At 33.0% G+C, this 17,956-nt stretch overlaps 4 protein-coding genes across 5 annotated transcripts; 2 read left to right on the top strand and 2 right to left on the bottom strand.

Annotated features, from left to right (window-relative positions):
• Window positions 1-453: 453 nt before the first annotated feature.
• LOC105638173 (PITH domain protein (DUF1000)) lies at window positions 454-3,559 on the bottom strand. The gene is made up of 9 exons (XM_012221931.4): window positions 3,380-3,559; window positions 3,076-3,156; window positions 2,930-2,979; window positions 2,432-2,509; window positions 1,978-2,035; window positions 1,842-1,891; window positions 1,592-1,700; window positions 1,441-1,502; window positions 454-737 (listed from the first exon to the last, which is right to left on the bottom strand). Exons 1-9 carry the CDS (start codon window positions 3,461-3,463, stop codon window positions 695-697), a joined length of 615 nt encoding a protein of 204 aa, XP_012077321.1. The 5' UTR covers window positions 3,464-3,559; the 3' UTR covers window positions 454-694.
• Window positions 3,560-3,694: 135 nt separating this feature from the next.
• LOC105638174 (BRISC/BRCA1-A complex protein) lies at window positions 3,695-5,472 on the top strand. The gene is made up of 3 exons (XM_012221932.4): window positions 3,695-4,051; window positions 4,404-4,562; window positions 4,884-5,472. The coding sequence occupies exons 1-3, from the start codon at window positions 3,788-3,790 to the stop codon at window positions 5,235-5,237; spliced, it is 777 nt and encodes a 258-aa protein (XP_012077322.1). The 5' UTR covers window positions 3,695-3,787; the 3' UTR covers window positions 5,238-5,472.
• A 3,170-nt stretch (window positions 5,473-8,642) lies between these two features.
• LOC105638380 (putative protein phosphatase 2C 72) lies at window positions 8,643-10,775 on the top strand. The gene is made up of 5 exons (XM_037641012.2): window positions 8,643-9,127; window positions 9,216-9,530; window positions 9,651-9,765; window positions 9,865-10,088; window positions 10,465-10,775. The coding sequence occupies exons 1-5, from the start codon at window positions 8,960-8,962 to the stop codon at window positions 10,657-10,659; spliced, it is 1,017 nt and encodes a 338-aa protein (XP_037496940.1). The 5' UTR covers window positions 8,643-8,959; the 3' UTR covers window positions 10,660-10,775.
• Window positions 10,776-11,141: 366 nt separating this feature from the next.
• On the bottom strand, window positions 11,142-14,030 carry LOC105638175 (phosphorylated adapter RNA export-like protein). 2 transcript variants are annotated; one of them, XM_012221935.4, is made up of 5 exons: window positions 13,862-14,030; window positions 13,486-13,766; window positions 13,264-13,369; window positions 11,776-11,919; window positions 11,142-11,554 (listed from the first exon to the last, which is right to left on the bottom strand). In XM_012221935.4, the coding sequence occupies exons 2-5, from the start codon at window positions 13,752-13,754 to the stop codon at window positions 11,318-11,320; spliced, it is 756 nt and encodes a 251-aa protein (XP_012077325.1). In that variant the 5' UTR covers window positions 13,755-13,766; window positions 13,862-14,030; the 3' UTR covers window positions 11,142-11,317. The 2 variants fall into 2 exon arrangements, with proteins under 2 accessions (XP_012077325.1, XP_012077323.1); XM_012221933.4 differs by having other exon boundaries at window positions 11,142-11,557; window positions 13,862-14,026.
• Between the last annotated feature and the right edge of the window lie 3,926 nt (window positions 14,031-17,956).

Consider the following 17,956-nt stretch of genomic DNA (forward strand, 5'->3'; position numbering starts at 1 on the left):
TTTTTTTTTTCTCCTGTAGTATTAAAAAGTATTAACGAACTTCCAACTTTAGAATACACAAATTTTAGGTTTTTCAGTAAATGCATATTATGTTGACAACTTTTATTTTCACTTTCATAATCAGTATAATCACGGCTCTGGATGTATACAATATACATTGCCTCAGTGATTCAATCGAACCAAAAGAAAAATGTTGGTCTCCACCATTTTTAATTCCAACCTTATCCTTTGAAATAAATTATACTTGATATCTGTGTTTTAAAAGACAAAACAAAAAGAGTCCAGCTTATGGAAAAAAAATTTAAATATGAAAATGAAAGGTTTTAACGCTTACTGAAGTGAGAGATCAGTAGTACCAGAGTCATGCGACTCGTGTCGTGTGTAGGACTAAAAAGTTGCATATACAATCTCCGGTTGAAACTTAAGCAACCCAAAAAAACAAAAATAAAATAATTCTGATGCGGAAACGTGATCCTTGTCAATAAGTAGGTAAAACAATTCAACATTAACCAAGCACCACAGTAGCTGATGCAAAAGAGAATGTACTGCTAGATTTGATCGCCCAATCAGATCAAAATGTGCATTACGAGAACAGGGGAAAAGGAGAGGAGGGGAATAAGGGGTTTGAAACACTATCAATGTACAAAAGGTTTGATCCAATCCTAGTGAAGAATCATCCTAAATCACTTGCTTCTCATTCCACCTGTGAAAAACCTCCACCCGTTTCCGCCTTTGTCCTGCACAACCCATCACTTCCGTGAATAAGCATTCAAACTAAACATGCAATGCATATGAATATTGTTTAGACAGGGGGCTAGCAGTTAAAAATAGATTTGGGAATGCACAAACTTCATACATGAAATATGTTACTCCAGCAGTTTAAGTTGAGGCCTTTTATTCAGATGCGGAACCAGACTTTCAACCTTTTGCACAGGGATGAAAAATAAAAATAAAATCTTTTGGAGGCAAATATATTATGGGTGAAAAATTAAATTTTGAAAAGCTTGGCACCCCAAACCACCAGCTAGATAGATCTGTCCCTGCTCTTAGTTTATTCCAGTGATTCAACTCATCTAGCAATTAGCAGACTGGTGCAGAAGGCTTCTAATAGATAGTGTCAGCATCTAATGAAACAAACTTTCAGATTATACTTATTTATCATGATTCGTATTCATTTCAATGCCTTCAAACTAGTAGTTCAAATGGCAGCCAGACGATAGAAAGTTTTCATCTAAAGATGGTATGTTGGCCAATTACATCAAACACTAACTGCCTACCACTACAAATTGCCATTGTTCTCGTATTAAAGTGTTTGCACAAGATCCAAACAGGGAATGCATCGTGCCTTTAGATTTATTATCTCAAATTTAAACTTGTAATGTTGAAGCACAAAATTCTATGAATACAAACCATATGCTAAAAAAAGCAATTGATACTTACTTGTGGTCTGAAGGATTGGGCATAAGTTCATAAACTATTGTTGCAACAACATCCCTCTTCAACTGTTAACCATAGACAGGAAAAAAGTGTCAATCTAGGTACTGGAACCTGATTGGCATGATGCTCAAGCTTTATCCTTTTGCAATATTACCTGGGTGGCTTCACCTTTAAAGCCAATATAATGTATCCGACTTGTGTCTCCACCGAAATTATCAGGGAAATGCAATGTGATACTTGCCACACTTTGAAATTTGGCATATCTATTTAGATGAATACACATGGGATAAGAACTAGCAGATAACTGACAATCATGCTAAACTTAATTGTAACACAGAAATGCAATTTCCAGCTTAACATGGCACATTGCTACTAATGTTAACAAACTTAATTGGAATAATTACCTTGTTTGGTATTCTAAAACTCCTTGAAAATTTTCAACCAAATCCCACTCCTTAAAGCAAAAGAAACAAAGATTAAAATATGATCATTTGTTGAATTTTTCCAGAACTCACCAGCAAACTAAGATTAAAATGATACCTGAACAGCTTGCATACTTTGGACATCTGAGAAGTCAATGCCATCTCGATTGGTGAACCTAACATAAAAGAACACAGAGGAGAAAACACAAAAAAATATCATCGAGAAAAATATTCCAAATTAAACATCATTTTGTCATATATTTGGTCTCTGTGTAACAAATTAGCACAACTAATAAGCAGGGACAGAGGGAGAACATAAAAAAGCAAAAAAGATCCTGTGCAGCCATGTAACTGGGGTTGGATAAGGTGGGAATGACTGTAAATGCAATGACCCAACCACATCGCCACAATGACAAAGCCAAAACTGCCAATTAACCTTGGAGGTAATGCCTTATCAGTGTTGCACAGAAGTCTTGTTTGGAAGCTTATCTTTATAATAATGCTACATCTAAACAAATTACTCAAGCTAAAGAAATGACAGCACTGCTCAGAAATATAGGACATGAACTTACACTCTCATCTTTGAAGGACTCGTCCCATCAGTCCCACCAACAATTGAAATGCTCTTTATCTTGACATCAGATGTAAACCTATTAAATAGAAAATGACATAGAAGGAGTATAGTATGGATAAAATAAAATTTCTAGTGAAGACTTGCAACTACACCAATGATAGAATTTTTTGGATAATGAAAACAGAAAACCTTCCAACTTATATGGTCAGACAGCCCTAAGAAGATGTCAAAGAATAGGCAATACAAACTTCCCAATTTGTTTGTTTATTCAAAGAGACATTGTAATTCTTCAAATTGAAAATCATCATACCTGAAGGCCCAGAAACTAGTAATAACATATACTATGAGAAGCAAGATGCATAGGAAAATATTGAAAATCCTCAAGAAATTCACTGAATAGTATTACTTTTATTGATACCAGATTCGAATAAAATAATATACAAATCTACAATAATTAATATGCAATAATAAAGGGTACAAAGAAATTTTGACTCACGGAATGTATACAAGTAACTCTGGATCACCCTCATTACTCTCCAAGTATTCCTGAAACGGCAAAAGGAGATGAAAACAAGGCCTTTAAGCTCCCTTCCAAATTCGAATGGCTAGTAATGTTTACAGAAGGAATAAAAAAAGGAATACCCCAGAAGAGTCCAGGCGTTGCTCCCAAGCTTTAAAAACTGACTTAACACTTCCATGAACAGCTTCGTTTAAAGCAGATACCTAACGAGCACAACCACAAACAATAATAATCTGCAATTACAAATCGAGAGTAATTGAAGTTCCAAAGGAGATTATAAGTTTAGATATCACCAGAACCGCACAATTATAAATATAAATCGTTCAAAACAAAGTACCAATTCAATTGATAAGATAAAAAAAAATGATTAAGCGTATATTCAAAAGAATTAGAGAGAGAGAGAGAGAGAGAGATATAGAGATTTGCCTGAGGGAGGTCTATGTGCTTGTAGAGAGACCAATTAGATGAGCAATCGTGATCTTCACAGCTATGATCATGTAAACATGCCATTTCTCACCTTCCAAGTTTCTCAGTTTTTCAGTTTTACAAGGAAACGGCTAAGCTGATCACTGATAGATTGATGGTGAAGGAGTCTCCAGATTCCAGAGAGAAGAAGTAAGGAATAATTTCATAGATGCTAAAACGCACCGTTTTAATTTCAAATGTTTTTATTCCAAACCGCACCGTTTCGTGTTTTTCAATTGTGTTTGTTTTATTTCCAAACGCACCGTTTGTCGCATTTGAGGCTGTGCTGCCTATCATTTCTTTTCTCTTCTTCCAAAACCCACCAGCAACTTTCCTTTCGTTGCAATTTGAGACGAGAGAGAGAGAGAGATGGAGATGGTAGAAGCAGCAGAAGGTTCAGGAAGAGGGAGATATGCACTGAAGCCAACAAGGATAAACAGCGAGGACATATTGTTTTGCATAGATGTAGACACAGAGTCTCTGGTAGAAATGAAAACTACCGGCCCTACTGGAAGACCTCTCACCAGATTGGACTCTATTAAGCAAGCTATTCTTCTCTTCATCAACACCAAGCTCTCCATCAACCCCGATCACCGCTTCGCTTTCGCGACTCTTGCTAAATCGGCTTCTTGGGTACTTATTACTTTATCCCCTTCTATCTCTCTCAATTCCCTGCATTGTGTTTGATGATTTACTTTTGCGAGATTGAACTGCTAAATTAAAAGTAGATGGTTTAGGTTTTCTATTTTGTGTTATTGCATTATAATCATTGTACGATTTATTTATCCAATCTCCTTTTTTTTTTTTTTTTTTTTTTTTTTGAGGGAAAAGTCCGCTGGTGTTTCAAATTGGCAATGATTATGAATTGCATTATTCATTAAGTTTATAAATTTAGATAGGGATTAAAAAAAGGTCAATTAGTTTATTTTTGCTGAAGTAAGGATCTTTTAATTTACAAGAAAGTTGTTGTTTTGTTATCTCGTAGCTTAGAAAAGAGTTCAGCAGTGATGTTGAGTCCGCAGTTACTGCTCTAAGAAGGCTTGGAGCTACTTCATCTTGTGGTCAAGCAGACCTCACGCAATTGTTCCGCATAGCAGCTCATGAAGCAAAGAAATCGCATGCTCAAAATCGGATTTTAAGAGTGGTAAATACTTTTTGGGTTCACTTTTTTTTGTACAAGTTCAAGCTTAAAGTCGTCCATCTAATGTTTTGCAAAATTGTAACTTATGCAATCAGTGAACTTCACCTCTTTTTATATTTCTGGCTGACTGAATCTAGCTTGTTTCCATTAGGCATTCGCAATGTGAAAGATCATTTTCCCTTTTATGTTATTAGGATGTCATCGTATTATATATTTCAACAATTAATTGACAATTCCTTATTCTTATTGTGGCAACTGCGTTATGAATCCTGACATTGTGCTCTCACTCCATTTCTCATGGGTTGCAATACGGCATTGGGTCAGATTCTTTTCTACTGCAGATCGTCTGTTCGACCACACCACCAATGGCCTATAAACCAGAAACTCTTCACATTAGATGTGATGTACCTCCATGATAAGCCTGGACCTGACAACTGCCCACAGGAAGTGTATGATGCACTCGTTGACACCCTTGAACATGTTAGTGAGTATGAAGGTTTCATTTATGAGACGGGGCAGGGCTTGCGTATCCTCCTCCGATACTTGTCTGTTCTGTTATCCCACCCTCAACAACGTTGTCCACAAGATGACATGGACATACCGAAGTCTCTAACAAAGAGATCACCTGCAGGTGATTCAGCAAATGGTGAAGATAGTGTTCCTGTATCCAGCCAATAAAACCGTCAAAATGTCAGTTAATGAGTTAATGTTGCTTCTTATCTATGTGCTACTAAGCTTCAGCTGAAAGTGTAAGCCTTCTGGTTCTTTGTGCTGTTGAGCTTTAGTAGTAGTTTGTGAGAATCTTCAGCTGAGAATACTTAGTGTACCTAAACCTTCTACTGTCTTTTTGTACAAGTTTGTAAATCCAACTCTATGGAATTTCAAATGGATAATTATCAAGAAATTCGGTTCTCGTTCATGTGAAGTAGAGGAGAAAGATAGGTACGTCTTTAATCCCGCAATGTGAAAGAAATGTCATACCAAATTCACCCTAATGTTTTCTAGAAAAGAACTTTTGCAAATTTTTAAACTTAGAATACATTTCTTTTCCAATCTTTTACCACGCAAGTTAACAGTAAGTGCATAGGAAAGGCTGATGTTTCAATCTACCGTGCTAAGTGCATGGGAAAGGTTGATGTTTGAATCTACCATTCCTTGTAAGGCTGTAAGCGAGCTACACTGATCAATGTTGAGCTTGACTTCAGCTCGATAAAGGTACACTCCGGCTAGAACTAGCTCGGTTCATTTATAATTTACCATTATTAAAAATTTATTCTTTTCTCTCATTTTCAAGCTCAAAATCAAGTTCAAGCTTAGACTTATCAAAAAGAGTTTTTTTCAAACCGAGCCAAAAGTAACTTGGCTCATTTACATATCTATCTATTTACATATCTATCTTTTTTTTGTTTCAATCTAAATATTGAAAAAAAAAACACTCAATTGGACCTGTTATTCAATATACTCAAAAAAATTTGCATGTACATATACATATATATATCAATTATTCACATTAAAGTTAAATTCAATCAATTACAGAAAGTCTATACTATAAGACTTTAAGGTTTCATTATTTAAACTCATTCCATCCAAATGCAAAGTTAATTGATTTCACCTCGCTTCAACTTTTATTTATTTCTAAGCTATCTATTTCTATTATTGTTTCAATAATATCAGCTTTATCATTTTAGCATTTAGCAAATAGCTTGATTATCAGCTTCACTGGCCGATTGACATTATTGACGTTCCTATATCATTCACCTTGACGGTCACCCCTTGTTCTTGTTCGCCCTTTCCATCCTATCTTAATCATACCACTTTCAGTTTCCAATAATATTTTCAATGGAACACCTAAAAACAAAGAATTGATATTTTCCTTGAAAAATAAAGACCTATCTTATTTATCCATAAAGAGTGATACAAGTAATAAGATACACTTGAATTGAATTGATGATCATCCTGAAATAAAACATTCGATCCACTAAGAAAACACTTATAAAGAAGCAGCTCATACCAAAAAAATATATGGAATACCCTTTGAAAAATCTACGATTTTGATGATTCTACTTGATCAAATTTTTACGGCCATCGTTGGGATAATTTTATACGAGTTAAAAATATGACACCCCATACATTATAGCAATTTTATAAGACTGTCTTAACTTTAACCTGCACATATTTTTCACAAGCAATAAAAGATTCGGAATGTGAAATATAATTATAAAATATGATAAAGAAAACCTACAAGATTACGCAATAAGTTCATAAGATGAATAGTTTTAATTGACAAGTGTTTCAAAAATTTCATAATTTCAAATTCCTGGCTTTTTCTTTTTTTTTTTTCTTTGTCAAACCGTAAATTATTTTTCCGAAAGAAAGCCGTGGCCAGCAAATTGTAATTCTTGATAAGATGTTATACTTATCCAAACTTCCACTAATGCGATAAGAAAGGTAGAAAATAGAGAAGAAATTTACCTTTTTTATATTGGAATTCCACGTTATTGAAGAGACAGATTATTCAGTGGAATAAAGGAATCAATGAGAAATTTATTTCTTATATATTTTTTTTTTTTTGGAAAAGTAAATTATTTCTTATATATTATTTTATCTAATAAAAAAATTATGTCTAACACTAAAAAATTATATCTGCAATTTTAAGTTTCAAAGACATCAGCAAACATTTGATGGTTGAACTATTAATCTAATATCAAATATCACAAATTTGCCTATATTAGATTATTTAATGATATGATTAAAGAAATTTTGAGTAACTTTCAAGGCACATAACCCTTCATGGGAATCTAAGGTTATCATCTTTGTAAAATTAATTAATATATCTAAATTAGGGTTGGTTTTATGTTTTTTGAATGCATTATTACAAGCTAATTTCATATACTTTTAATCTATGGTATGTTTTATAATCTAATAATCAAAGTCCTAAATCTCTCTTGCTTTCAGTTAACAACTACATGACAGTCATTAGCCTCCAATCACATATAGTCAATGGATTGGTTGGCTAATTATAAAACATTATCAATAAAATAACCACACATTTGGGGAATAGGACCCACCACTAAACAATACCCTTAACAAATAGAAGTCAACTATTATATTTTTGAAAAAAATTTGCCTACCTTATGTATCAAAACCAATAATTAATATCATTCAAAATATTTTTATTTTTTTAATTAAAAATATTCATATTTTGTTAAATTTCTTTATTATATTGGAATTTTCTTTCTCCTAATATAGCTGATTCATAGATCAAGTGGAGGTAATTCATTTTTAGAGTTTTTTTTTTTTTTTTTTTTTTTTTGTTGAAGGTAAAGTCATGTTTAAAGTTAGAGATAATTTATTATTATTAATATTCATCTTTTAAGAGAGAAAAAAAAAGTCCACAGTTTATAGGGTCAAGATGGTTTGATTAAAGTTACAAGCGTTTGATAGTATGAAACATTTGATGGTGTAATGCATAAATTTGATTATATATTTTCAGGGATTATTCTTATGGTTTCTTAAATTTTACGGAAAACTTATCATGACTTTGCATTTTCATATTTCAACAATAACTATGTACATCGTTAAAATAAAATGTAAAAATGTAAGGTCATGATTGAATCTCTGTAAAGATATTTCAATTTAGCGAAGAATATAATTATTATTGAAATATAAAAGTATAGGATTATATTGAACCCTCGCAATTCAATGGGCCATAAAAATAATAGCTCCAAGTTTAAGATTAAATTTATACATTAGCGCCATTTGATATAGGGTACCTTTTGCTTTGGTTCCATGCTTGCTTATGGGTATTCTGAATCATAATTCCCCTCTATAATACTAGGATTAAGAGCTAAGACTTAAAAGTAATATTTTAACTAGGCCACCATCTTGTTTACATCTTTTGATAACTTTGTCTAAAATGTTAAAAAAATTTTAACTAATTCCAATTGTTGTGGTCCTTAGAAAGTGCATCAAGTTGGTCAAGAGTCAACTCTATTTTTTTTTTTTTATTTCCACCCTTGAAAGTAGCAATAATTTTGGTTACATAATTCAGCTAAAGAATTCAAGAAAGCTCATATTAGTTATATAAACACTAAAAGAATAACTTAATATAGAAAAATAAAGAGCCTTAAGATACTAATTCTACAAAGTTACATTTACACATGGCTTGCCTCTTTAAGTGAATCTTGAGGTAGTCTAAAATAACAGATAACATTAAAAAATAAACACAAGATTGTGTTTTCAGATTATTGGGAGCCACCTCTAAGCACCTATTTATTATAATTATTACTTGGCTAACATGCGCATTTTGGGTCCTTAAATTCAAGATTAAGAAGACTAATTCATTAGTCATTGGAGTTCAATAAGTTGGTTCAGAAATAATAAAACTTGTACAAGTTGAGATGGGAATCTGCATATCCTCTGCATCTTCAGAGATTCACCAGGCAGAAGATAGCCTTGAAAAGGTTACTGTATACATAGAAGAAAATATTGCTTTTCAAGGACTTGGTTCTCTTTACTCTAAAGAAGGAAGCAAAGGGTTAAACCAAGATTCTGCTATTCTTCATCAGGTTAGTTAAATACTTAACAGGTTGCCTTCTCTGTTCTCTTCTTGAAGTTTTTATTGATTGAAACTTCTTTTTCTTTTTAATTTAAAAGGGTTATGGAGCAGAAGGTGGAGCTTTCTGTGGAGTTTTTGACGGTCATGGAAAGAATGGTCATATTGTGAGCAAGATTGTCAGAAACGGATTGCCATTACTGTTACTAAATCAAAGGAATGTCCTGGCTAAGACAAAGACAGTTGTAGATAGCAAAAATGAGAAAGTTGAAGATGATTTAGTACCAAGCAACAATTTTTATATATGGAAAGAGGCTTGTATTAATGCTTTCAAGGTTATGGACAAGGAAGTCAAGCTTCAAGAGAACTTAGATTGCTCTTGCAGTGGAACCACAGCAGTAATTGTTATGAGACAGGTAATCATCAAGATTTCAAAAAAATAAAAATAAAAAGAATCTGCAATTTATGATAAATTTATGTTTATGATATTTCTTATCTTTTTTTATTGTTTTAATTTTTTTTTTTTTTTTTAACAGGGTAAAGATCTTGCCATAGCTAATCTTGGAGACTCAAGAGCAGTGTTAGGTACAATAAATGAGAACAAAATCATGCCTGTTCAATTAACCACAGATTTGAAGCCCAATGTACCAAGTAAGAAATTTCTTATTTTTGGTAATTCGATAGAAAATGAGTTAAAAAAATTGAAAAGTGGGTCTTGGATCAAGTGTCGACCTGTAATTTTGATTTCAGGTGAAGCAGATAGAATAAGGAAGTGCAATGGTCGAGTACTTGCCTTGAAGGAAGAACCACATATTCATAGAGTGTGGCTACCCCATGAAGACTCTCCAGGGCTTGCCATGTCTCGAGCTTTTGGCGATTTCCTACTCAAAAATCATGGAATTATTGCTTTGCCGGAGATCTCTTACCGCCGACTAACATCTAACGACCAGTTCATCATTCTGGCAACCGACGGGGTAAGCCTTTTTTCACTAAATGGTATCATGGGTAAATTATAATCTAAGGACGCATAATGAAATAGAGTCAAATCAATAATATTCAATGGAAGGAATATTTGAGAAACTCTGAATTTGTGTTTGACTCGATCGGAACAGAATCCAAAATTAAAGGGAGCCAAAAGAAAATTTTCAAAATTAAAAGGAGCCAAATCAAAGAATAAAAAATTGTTTTGCGCTCCCCTAGTCCCCTCCTTCGGCCCCTACTCGACTCAGCACAATTGTTATTAAAAAAATTAAATAAAAAATGTTTAAAACTTACTAATTAATATCTTTAAAGTTTTGAAACTCTCCCTTCAAAATGGTTGTAAATGTTAGTTTTCATTGGGTATTACAGGTGTGGGATGTGCTTAGTAACGAACAAGTTGCATCCATCGTGTGGGCTGCGGAGAGTGAACAGGCAGCAGCAAAGGCGGTAGTGGATGCAGCAACAGCCGCATGGAAGAAGAAGTATCCTGCTTCCAAAGTAGATGATTGTACCGCAGTTTGCCTCTTCCTACGTAAGAAGCAACGGCGAGATTTTACCTTTTAGAATTTTGTTTTTGAGTATTATTACCTTCCAAATTCCAGTCTCTTTGCTGCAGCTTATATATTTAGAAATATGGTTGGCTATTTAAAGTTTGAGAAACCATATAAATTTCCTCCTGACTTTGATGCGTAGCCAAATACTAAATATCTAAAAAAAAAAGTTTTTCGCTTTCCGTTGACTGGCAATGGAACAAATGGATTCAGGATTGAATGCCTGAACTACATCTAAAAATGGTTACGTTTATCAGAAAATTTCACAAGAATCGAGCCCCATCAAGATGACAATAAGCTATAGTAAAATATATTTTAACTGCAAATGCTCAGTAACTACAAGATGCGTAGCCATATACATTAGCATCATCTCTGGAACCAAGTCAATTGCCTTATCGGCCTTGCATGTATGAAGGATTGTTATATATTTCAACTGCAAAATTGTATATGACAATTAGCTATAGTAAAATATTAAAGTTGCAACTGGAGATAGAATTTGAGACCAAAAGTTTCAATTGAAAAATTATGTAACTCAGCCGCCATTATCGTACTCTCAGTAAATTCTCCTCCTATAAAAGATGGGTAGAAATTTTCTATTTCGCAGCCTAAAAAGATATTCGTGTCCACAAAGTAAAAATAAAAAACCTCCAAAGTAAAAGCATTCCCAAAATTCAAGCAGAATCATTTTTTGGATCATCTCCAAGTAGGTCATCATAGGAAACGGGTGCCCTGATCCTATCACGAACAGATCTGTGCTTCTGTTCATAACTGGACTTTTCATGCTGATTTTGACAATCAAGCATAGAATCATCCGGAACATTGGATTGAGTCCCATCAGTTAATGCAGCTTCTTGAGAGGAAGCCTCCTTTTTCTCTGGTGCTCGCTGGATATTTTGTCGCTTAAATTGCTTCTGCGAAAAAATTTTTAAAAAAAAAAGTAAACCCACTTTAAGAAGTAAAAAGTGAACAAGTATAATGCAATACAAAGCGTTGCAGATCATAAAAGATGAAAAATCTTATTGAGATTGACCAAAAAGGACAATATACACACAGAAGGGAAGTCACATCAGCCTAGCCTACTTAGATGGTATAGTTTCAATATATTTACAGGTATATTACAGGCACATACCTCAAATTCCTTGGACTTTTTCATTATCTCTCTATAGGCCGTTGGTTCTTTCGTTTTCATGATGTTCCATAGAATCCCACCTCCTGTTCTAGATCGTCTGCCATCGGCAGTCATCTGCCCTCCACAAGACTGAATTGCGTCCACCTGAAACCTTCATATTTTAGGATGCATGTCCACCAAAACAAACAATCCTACTCCTAAAAATAAACAAAGCATACAACAAGGCAACAACATTGAGGATACTGTCAATGTGATGGGGCAAGTAATTGGCATCATAGAAAATTAATAAGAACCAGATAACTAAAAGATTGCTATTTTTATGCAACACAGCCAAGCAATAATAAATGGTAGTTACATTTCCTCAGAATGTGTGGAGAACAAGCTCTATCAGTCCATAGAAGTACAAGCACGATACATAAAATTATGGGAACCAAATCACAAAACCTCCGGCAAACATGTAAGCTTTTGTCTATATATTTCAACTTTTATATAACTGTAAATAAAAATTTTATTGGATTGAGTATGAAGACCTAAAAGGAAAGCAAAAGGATATGTAAAACTCACACTATATCATGACAAAACTTCGAGTCAATTCGAAATGCATAAACACTCATTAACATAATAATATGAAATTGACAAGCTACATTCAATCACAAATCAAAGTATCATTTCATCTGCATAAACAAAGAAGAAAAGAACATAAAAGCATCTATTCCTATGGTTGTCTGTTTAATATATGTAAATCTATAGGGATGATGAAAAAAAACTGGTATGCGAATTGGGTGAATATAAAACTTACAAAAGAAACATAAAATAACCTACGCAAAGAGAAAATGATGCAGTGGTTCAGCCAAGTTATATGTCATCTCAGAGCACAAAATTCGAAGCGGCAAAATGCTTTTGCGATGAAAATCTGCAAGGGTAGGGAAGAAATATACAGCATCAGATATTCAGAATGGCTTCAGTTAGAAGGGACAAGCATCGCTGGCTTTGAGCCAGTCCAAGTCCAAATTCTCACCTTTTCTATCAGGAACCAACTTGTCCAAAAAAAAAAAAAAAAAGGAAGGAGGTGGTTTGTATCTAAAGATAATATTGCCATGGGGCTGTAAGGAGGCAATATGTGCAGGAATAAGGTAAGAATATTTCCAGACATCGGTGACAGCACTAGAGAAAACCCATTTTGGGGAAAAACAAAATGCTTTGAAGAAAAATGTTTGCGACAATGGGATAAATACACATTCTTAGAACAAGAAGATGCAAGAAAGCATCTCACAAGACCTACACACTAACGATACCTACAGTTGTTCTGCTAGGGATGAAAGTATCACAGGGAATCCACATTGTCATCTAAAGAAGTCTTGGAATGCATTTTTTATTTGAAACATCAAGTCAGTATCCAGCTAATAAAATCAGTGATCAAACTTAGCTCAATACAATGTTGCTCTTTACATAAAAGAATCAAATTAACTTATTTTTCCCTGGAAATACCTGTTTCACCAGATCAGATAAAGCAGAAATCCCCAAAATACCTACAGCAGTATATAACATGTAGGATTTTTTCTCTTTCAGCCGTCTACATGTATCTAGCACAAACCTGCGAGGAAAGAATAGCAATCATATTTAGATACAAAAACAGTAGAAAGATAAAATAAACAATTCCTCAATAGCAATAAAGAAACTTAAATTACAAGTCGAACTCTTAAAACTTACTTGTCTATATTTGTAACACCTTGCCCTGCACCACCTCTCCTTTTCCTATTCCTCTTCTTGTTTGAACGGCGCTTGCGATTTTTGCTTTGGGAATCTTGATTTCCGACACTATCACGCCCGCCCTCGGTGACGCTCTGCCCCAAATTAATGTGTAAATTTTGGTCGACCAGCTCTCCTTCCTCCAAGTCAACCATTTCAACATCTTCAATGTCTTGTAATTCGTCGCCTTCTTCATATATTGCATCCAATACGCTCTCTCCTACTTCCATCAAAATGGACCTCTAAAAAACACAAATGCCAAAGTATTCACATATGAAAACCCTAGATTAAGACCTAAAATAAAAACACATATAAAGAGCGAGAGAGATAGGTAAACCTGATTGAATTTAGCAAACACTCGCTGATGAGTGTGTGTCGACGAAAAGGTGAGGCGGGACCTCTGCCAGTGGCTAATGGCGAGTGACAGAATTTGATGGTTTTGGGTATTTTTCAAGTGAAACGGCAAAGACGGAGGATCTATTTTGAAGGGAATAGCATATGCGCATTGCGGATAGAGATGTCTCTAAAACCAACCAAGAAACCAAGAATGCTGTTGGACTTTGTATTAAGTGGGCTAATTTTCTTATTGGATCCATATGGGTTTAGGACCTCCATTCATCGGCCCAACCCCAATGTGATCCCAGCCCGATTATGCTTTTCTTGTAAATTAGCCCATCGCAGTAAAAAAGAACAAAGAAACAAATAATAGAGTACACATCAACCGCACTTGGTCCTTAAATCTTAAGCAAGTCAAATAGCAAAAGTATCTCTTAAATGATTGTGGGGATAGGAGTAAATTTGGGACCTTTAGATCTCATTGTTTTTAAAGATTTGCCTCCCTCAAATTTAAATCTTGGTTTTGCCCTTAATAGTAATCCATCATGCTTTACATTTAAAAAATGACATGAAAATATAACACATTTTTAACATCAGAAATACTTTTTAAACGGGCTTCAGGGATAATGTGAGTGAATTATATAGGTTGATATTTCATACGACTTCACAAAATTGTTCTGATTTTTATGAAGAAATGTGTCTTATTCTTAATTCTATATGTGGGTTGCATGCTTTCTATTTAATTAAAATAAAATACGAAAACTAACCTCCCGATGAAAATACCCAGAGAGAATGTTTTACCCTTTAATGGACTTGCCAGATGTGACTGAATTAGTTGGATTAGTAGACTTTAGATGCCGAATGGTTAAAATAAAAAAAATATATATGAAAATTAAATTTACATGATATACGAGTCTTCTATTCCCCATAATAGGGTTAGTCTTTTAGAATCCAAATTGATTGTGAAAAAGAATGCTTTGTAATTAATTTATTGTCTTTCCTACAATTATATATATATATATATATATTTTAATATTAACGGGGAGATTCAAACCTTGATAAATTATCAGGCTAAATGCACTTATGGTTTAGATATTTCTTGGTGTCCTACAATTTTTTGGATACTTTTCTAAGAAAAACTTCACTTTCTATATAAATATTCTTATGTTGGATATGAAAATGAAGTGTTCGGACCGACCACATGTAGCAATGTGCTCCACCACGCAACTTGCAAGACCAGCAAAATAATTTCCATAATGGTCATTGTAGTAAGCAAAGAAAAGCGGCTGATTATGTCGTTACATGTATCGCTCTCGTCGTCCTTCTGTCAACAACTTGACCACAAGAAGATGAATATCCATTCATCTGTATCTGCAACTCAAAAACTACACTCTCCATTCAATCTCTCTATAAATGTTTTTCACTGAAATAACAGTGGACAAGTGGATTCAACCTTACGAAATTATCTCAATTTGTAATAACAACGAGAGAGTTTCTATTTGTTCATCGATCAGAGTTTGATGTTGCTGAAACGACACTCCAGAAGACACTTTTTCTTTATGGAGAAAAAAAAAATTAAGTTTTATTAATTTGCAGTACCAATTATTGCAACAAATCCATGAAGATCTCAGTTGAACTAAAATTTGACGCATGCTCAAGAATCTTTAAACAAATCAATTCCTTTGCTTACACGAGAGGCAAAAATCAAACGCTTTTGAAGGTTTGACTAGCACCGAAAACCCATAATGCGTAAAAATCTTAAAATAATATCACTGTTGGAGTACGTGGGTAATCCCACGTAATAAATACAATTAAGTAAAAAGACATATAATGTGAAGGGTAAACCAATTAAAATGGTTTATGTTATTTTGTGTTAAAGTCAAACCCAACTCATTATAAGCCCAATATTAAATAAATAATTGAATTTGATTTGATTGATTGCTCCTAGGGCTCAGGTTCTCAACAATCACATAAAGTACATTATTTTTATACTTGAATTAGCTGTTCAAAAAAATTATCTCATATTACATAATCCAATTTTCAAGAACTCCAAATCATTCTCTTGAAGATCGTCTTCTCTCGATTTTTTTTTTTTTTTTGGGTATTTGGAATTCCTTACTGCACTCCCTAATCCAAGAATTTGGTATGAAATGAAATCAGATAGGTCCACAGTGGCCGACTTGTAACACGCAACTACAATAATCTATTCAAGGTAGACATCAGACATGACGAAGGAAAGTTGAGAAGTTTATATAAACAAGTTGCTTTGATATGACACGATACCTTGTTTCTATATAAATTAATATCCACCTACGTTCTTGTTACTATATTTGAAATACATTTGAAAGCAATTGATGATCTAAATTTACGATAATTTCCAGAAAATTTTAAAAATGTAGTTGTACATTAATTTTAGTCTTTTTGATACATTTCTAATTCCTTGTGGGTTGTATAAACCAGCTCAGAAAAAAAAAAAAAAGATTCCCTAATGACAATCAGATACGTTCTTGTACTATATTTGAAAATTTTGTTTGGAAATTCAAAATAAGTTATTATTATTTATTTATTGAGAGCAACCGATTTTCAACTAAGTTTGTTGTATATGCCACCAGACAAAGAATGGTAGTTAAGCTATCATAACACGCAAAAGTGGTCTGCCTAAATCAATGGCACAAAAAATGCAAATGAACGACAAGTAGATAGAAGAGCAGTGTGTGGAAGAGATTCTTTATGGTATCAACACCAGGTGATGTCTCTTTAATATTCAGTTTTGTTTTTTTATTATACATTGATTCTAAATTCAAATAGATTCCATACCAGTCTCCATCATATGGGGTAAGGGTTTAGATTCGTTCTTCATGTGAGCTCTTTTATCATCTAACGACAAATTTGACAATTGCAGAGATATTTCCTTATTACTGTACTTCAGCTTCAACTTGTTCCATATGCCTGCATCAGATTTTAGCTTGGACAAATTTTTAAAAAAAAAAAAACAAATCAGAATAGAAAAATTATTTTATAATCTAGTAGGAAAGTTCAAATTCTTGATAACAAGATTGTTGAATTAGCTAATTGGACATCTACTAATTATTTTTATTGATTGGTTAATATTTTAAAAGTGGAGATACTCAAATTCAAATTTCAAAAAATTTAAACTATTCATATCTTTAAAAAATAATAGATATCCTTAAAAAACAATAGGAAATTACTTGCCGGGTTTGTAGTCACGCTCGTTATCAAACCAAAAATACCCCCATTTTAATAAAAAACCTTATTTTGATTGATTTGATCCATGAGTAGTGCCATGGATCCGTTCTACGTAAATTTTTCCAAAATAACATTATCAGACACTTATCTTCTTATAATAATGAATTTAAATAATTATCCTATAAATGTGGATCAACTTAATCACTATAATATTACTACATTAAATATACTCCTTTCTTTCTACGAGGATAAGTTTATCTTCTTTTTTCTATTTTTATCTATTTGTCACAAGTTATAGATCACTTTCTTTTTTAACAAAAACTAATTTCATAATTTTATATTATCTTATTTAATATATATTATTTAATACTTGATTGAAGGTGATATTTAATATTAATATATGTTAAAAAATATAGATTAAATTTATTTTTAAAGTAAAAAAAAAATTTACTTTTCTTGATCAAGATATATTTCGATAGGATAGATAATAAATGGTAGGGTGGTCAAATCATATTTATTTACCATTGTATTGTATTAAACATTTGATTCAAAAGACAAATGTGTAAAAAAAATAATGGATTTCATATTGACTTTGTTGAATCGAATCATAGGTGGGAGTTATCTTCAATTGACTGAAATTGTTAGGTTTATATAAAAATATTTTTTTTTAAAGAAAATTTATATCAAAATATTAGACAAAATGCATAATAATATTATTTTTTAAATATTAGTTCTTTATAATTGTGAAAATTTGTTAAATCTTTATTATTTACTTAGGGAGAAAAAGGTAAAAGTCGAAAAACATGGAAACTTGGCAATGGGGAAATTGCTTAATCGACTAATTAACAAAGGCGGCTTTAGGGGTGGCCCCCCACAGACCGATCTAATT

The sequence above is a fragment of the Jatropha curcas genome, chromosome 8 (genome assembly GCF_041381405.1).
Source record: "Jatropha curcas cultivar XTBG-Jc1 chromosome 8, XTBG_Jcur_1.0, whole genome shotgun sequence".
NCBI classification, from domain to species: Eukaryota; Viridiplantae; Streptophyta; class Magnoliopsida; order Malpighiales; family Euphorbiaceae; genus Jatropha; species Jatropha curcas.

What these genes read in the sequence shown, in the direction of transcription:
- LOC105638173 (XM_012221931.4), bottom strand. Translation starts at nt 3,463, where the DNA reads ATGGCATGTTTACATGATCATAGCTGTGAAGATCACGATTGCTCATCT. An exon ending in AACGCCTGGACTCTTCTGGG is followed by an intron (nt 2,980 to 3,075) that starts GTATTCCTTTTT and finishes TTGCCGTTTCAG; the next exon opens with GAATACTTGGAGAGTAATGA. An exon ending in GTTTTAGAATACCAAACAAG is followed by an intron (nt 1,701 to 1,841) that starts GTAATTATTCCA and finishes TCATCTAAATAG; the next exon opens with ATATGCCAAATTTCAAAGTG.
- LOC105638174 (XM_012221932.4), top strand. Translation starts at nt 3,788, where the DNA reads ATGGAGATGGTAGAAGCAGCAGAAGGTTCAGGAAGAGGGAGATATGCA. An exon ending in TTGCTAAATCGGCTTCTTGG is followed by an intron (nt 4,052 to 4,403) that starts GTACTTATTACT and finishes GTTATCTCGTAG; the next exon opens with CTTAGAAAAGAGTTCAGCAG. An exon ending in AAAATCGGATTTTAAGAGTG is followed by an intron (nt 4,563 to 4,883) that starts GTAAATACTTTT and finishes GCATTGGGTCAG; the next exon opens with ATTCTTTTCTACTGCAGATC.
- LOC105638380 (XM_037641012.2), top strand. Translation starts at nt 8,960, where the DNA reads ATGGGAATCTGCATATCCTCTGCATCTTCAGAGATTCACCAGGCAGAA. An exon ending in ATTCTGCTATTCTTCATCAG is followed by an intron (nt 9,128 to 9,215) that starts GTTAGTTAAATA and finishes TTAATTTAAAAG; the next exon opens with GGTTATGGAGCAGAAGGTGG. An exon ending in TTTGAAGCCCAATGTACCAA is followed by an intron (nt 9,766 to 9,864) that starts GTAAGAAATTTC and finishes TTTTGATTTCAG; the next exon opens with GTGAAGCAGATAGAATAAGG.
- LOC105638175 (XM_012221933.4), bottom strand. Translation starts at nt 13,754, where the DNA reads ATGGAAGTAGGAGAGAGCGTATTGGATGCAATATATGAAGAAGGCGAC. An exon ending in GGTGTTACAAATATAGACAA is followed by an intron (nt 13,370 to 13,485) that starts GTAAGTTTTAAG and finishes CTTTCCTCGCAG; the next exon opens with GTTTGTGCTAGATACATGTA. An exon ending in AAAAGTCCAAGGAATTTGAG is followed by an intron (nt 11,558 to 11,775) that starts GTATGTGCCTGT and finishes ATTTTTTCGCAG; the next exon opens with AAGCAATTTAAGCGACAAAA.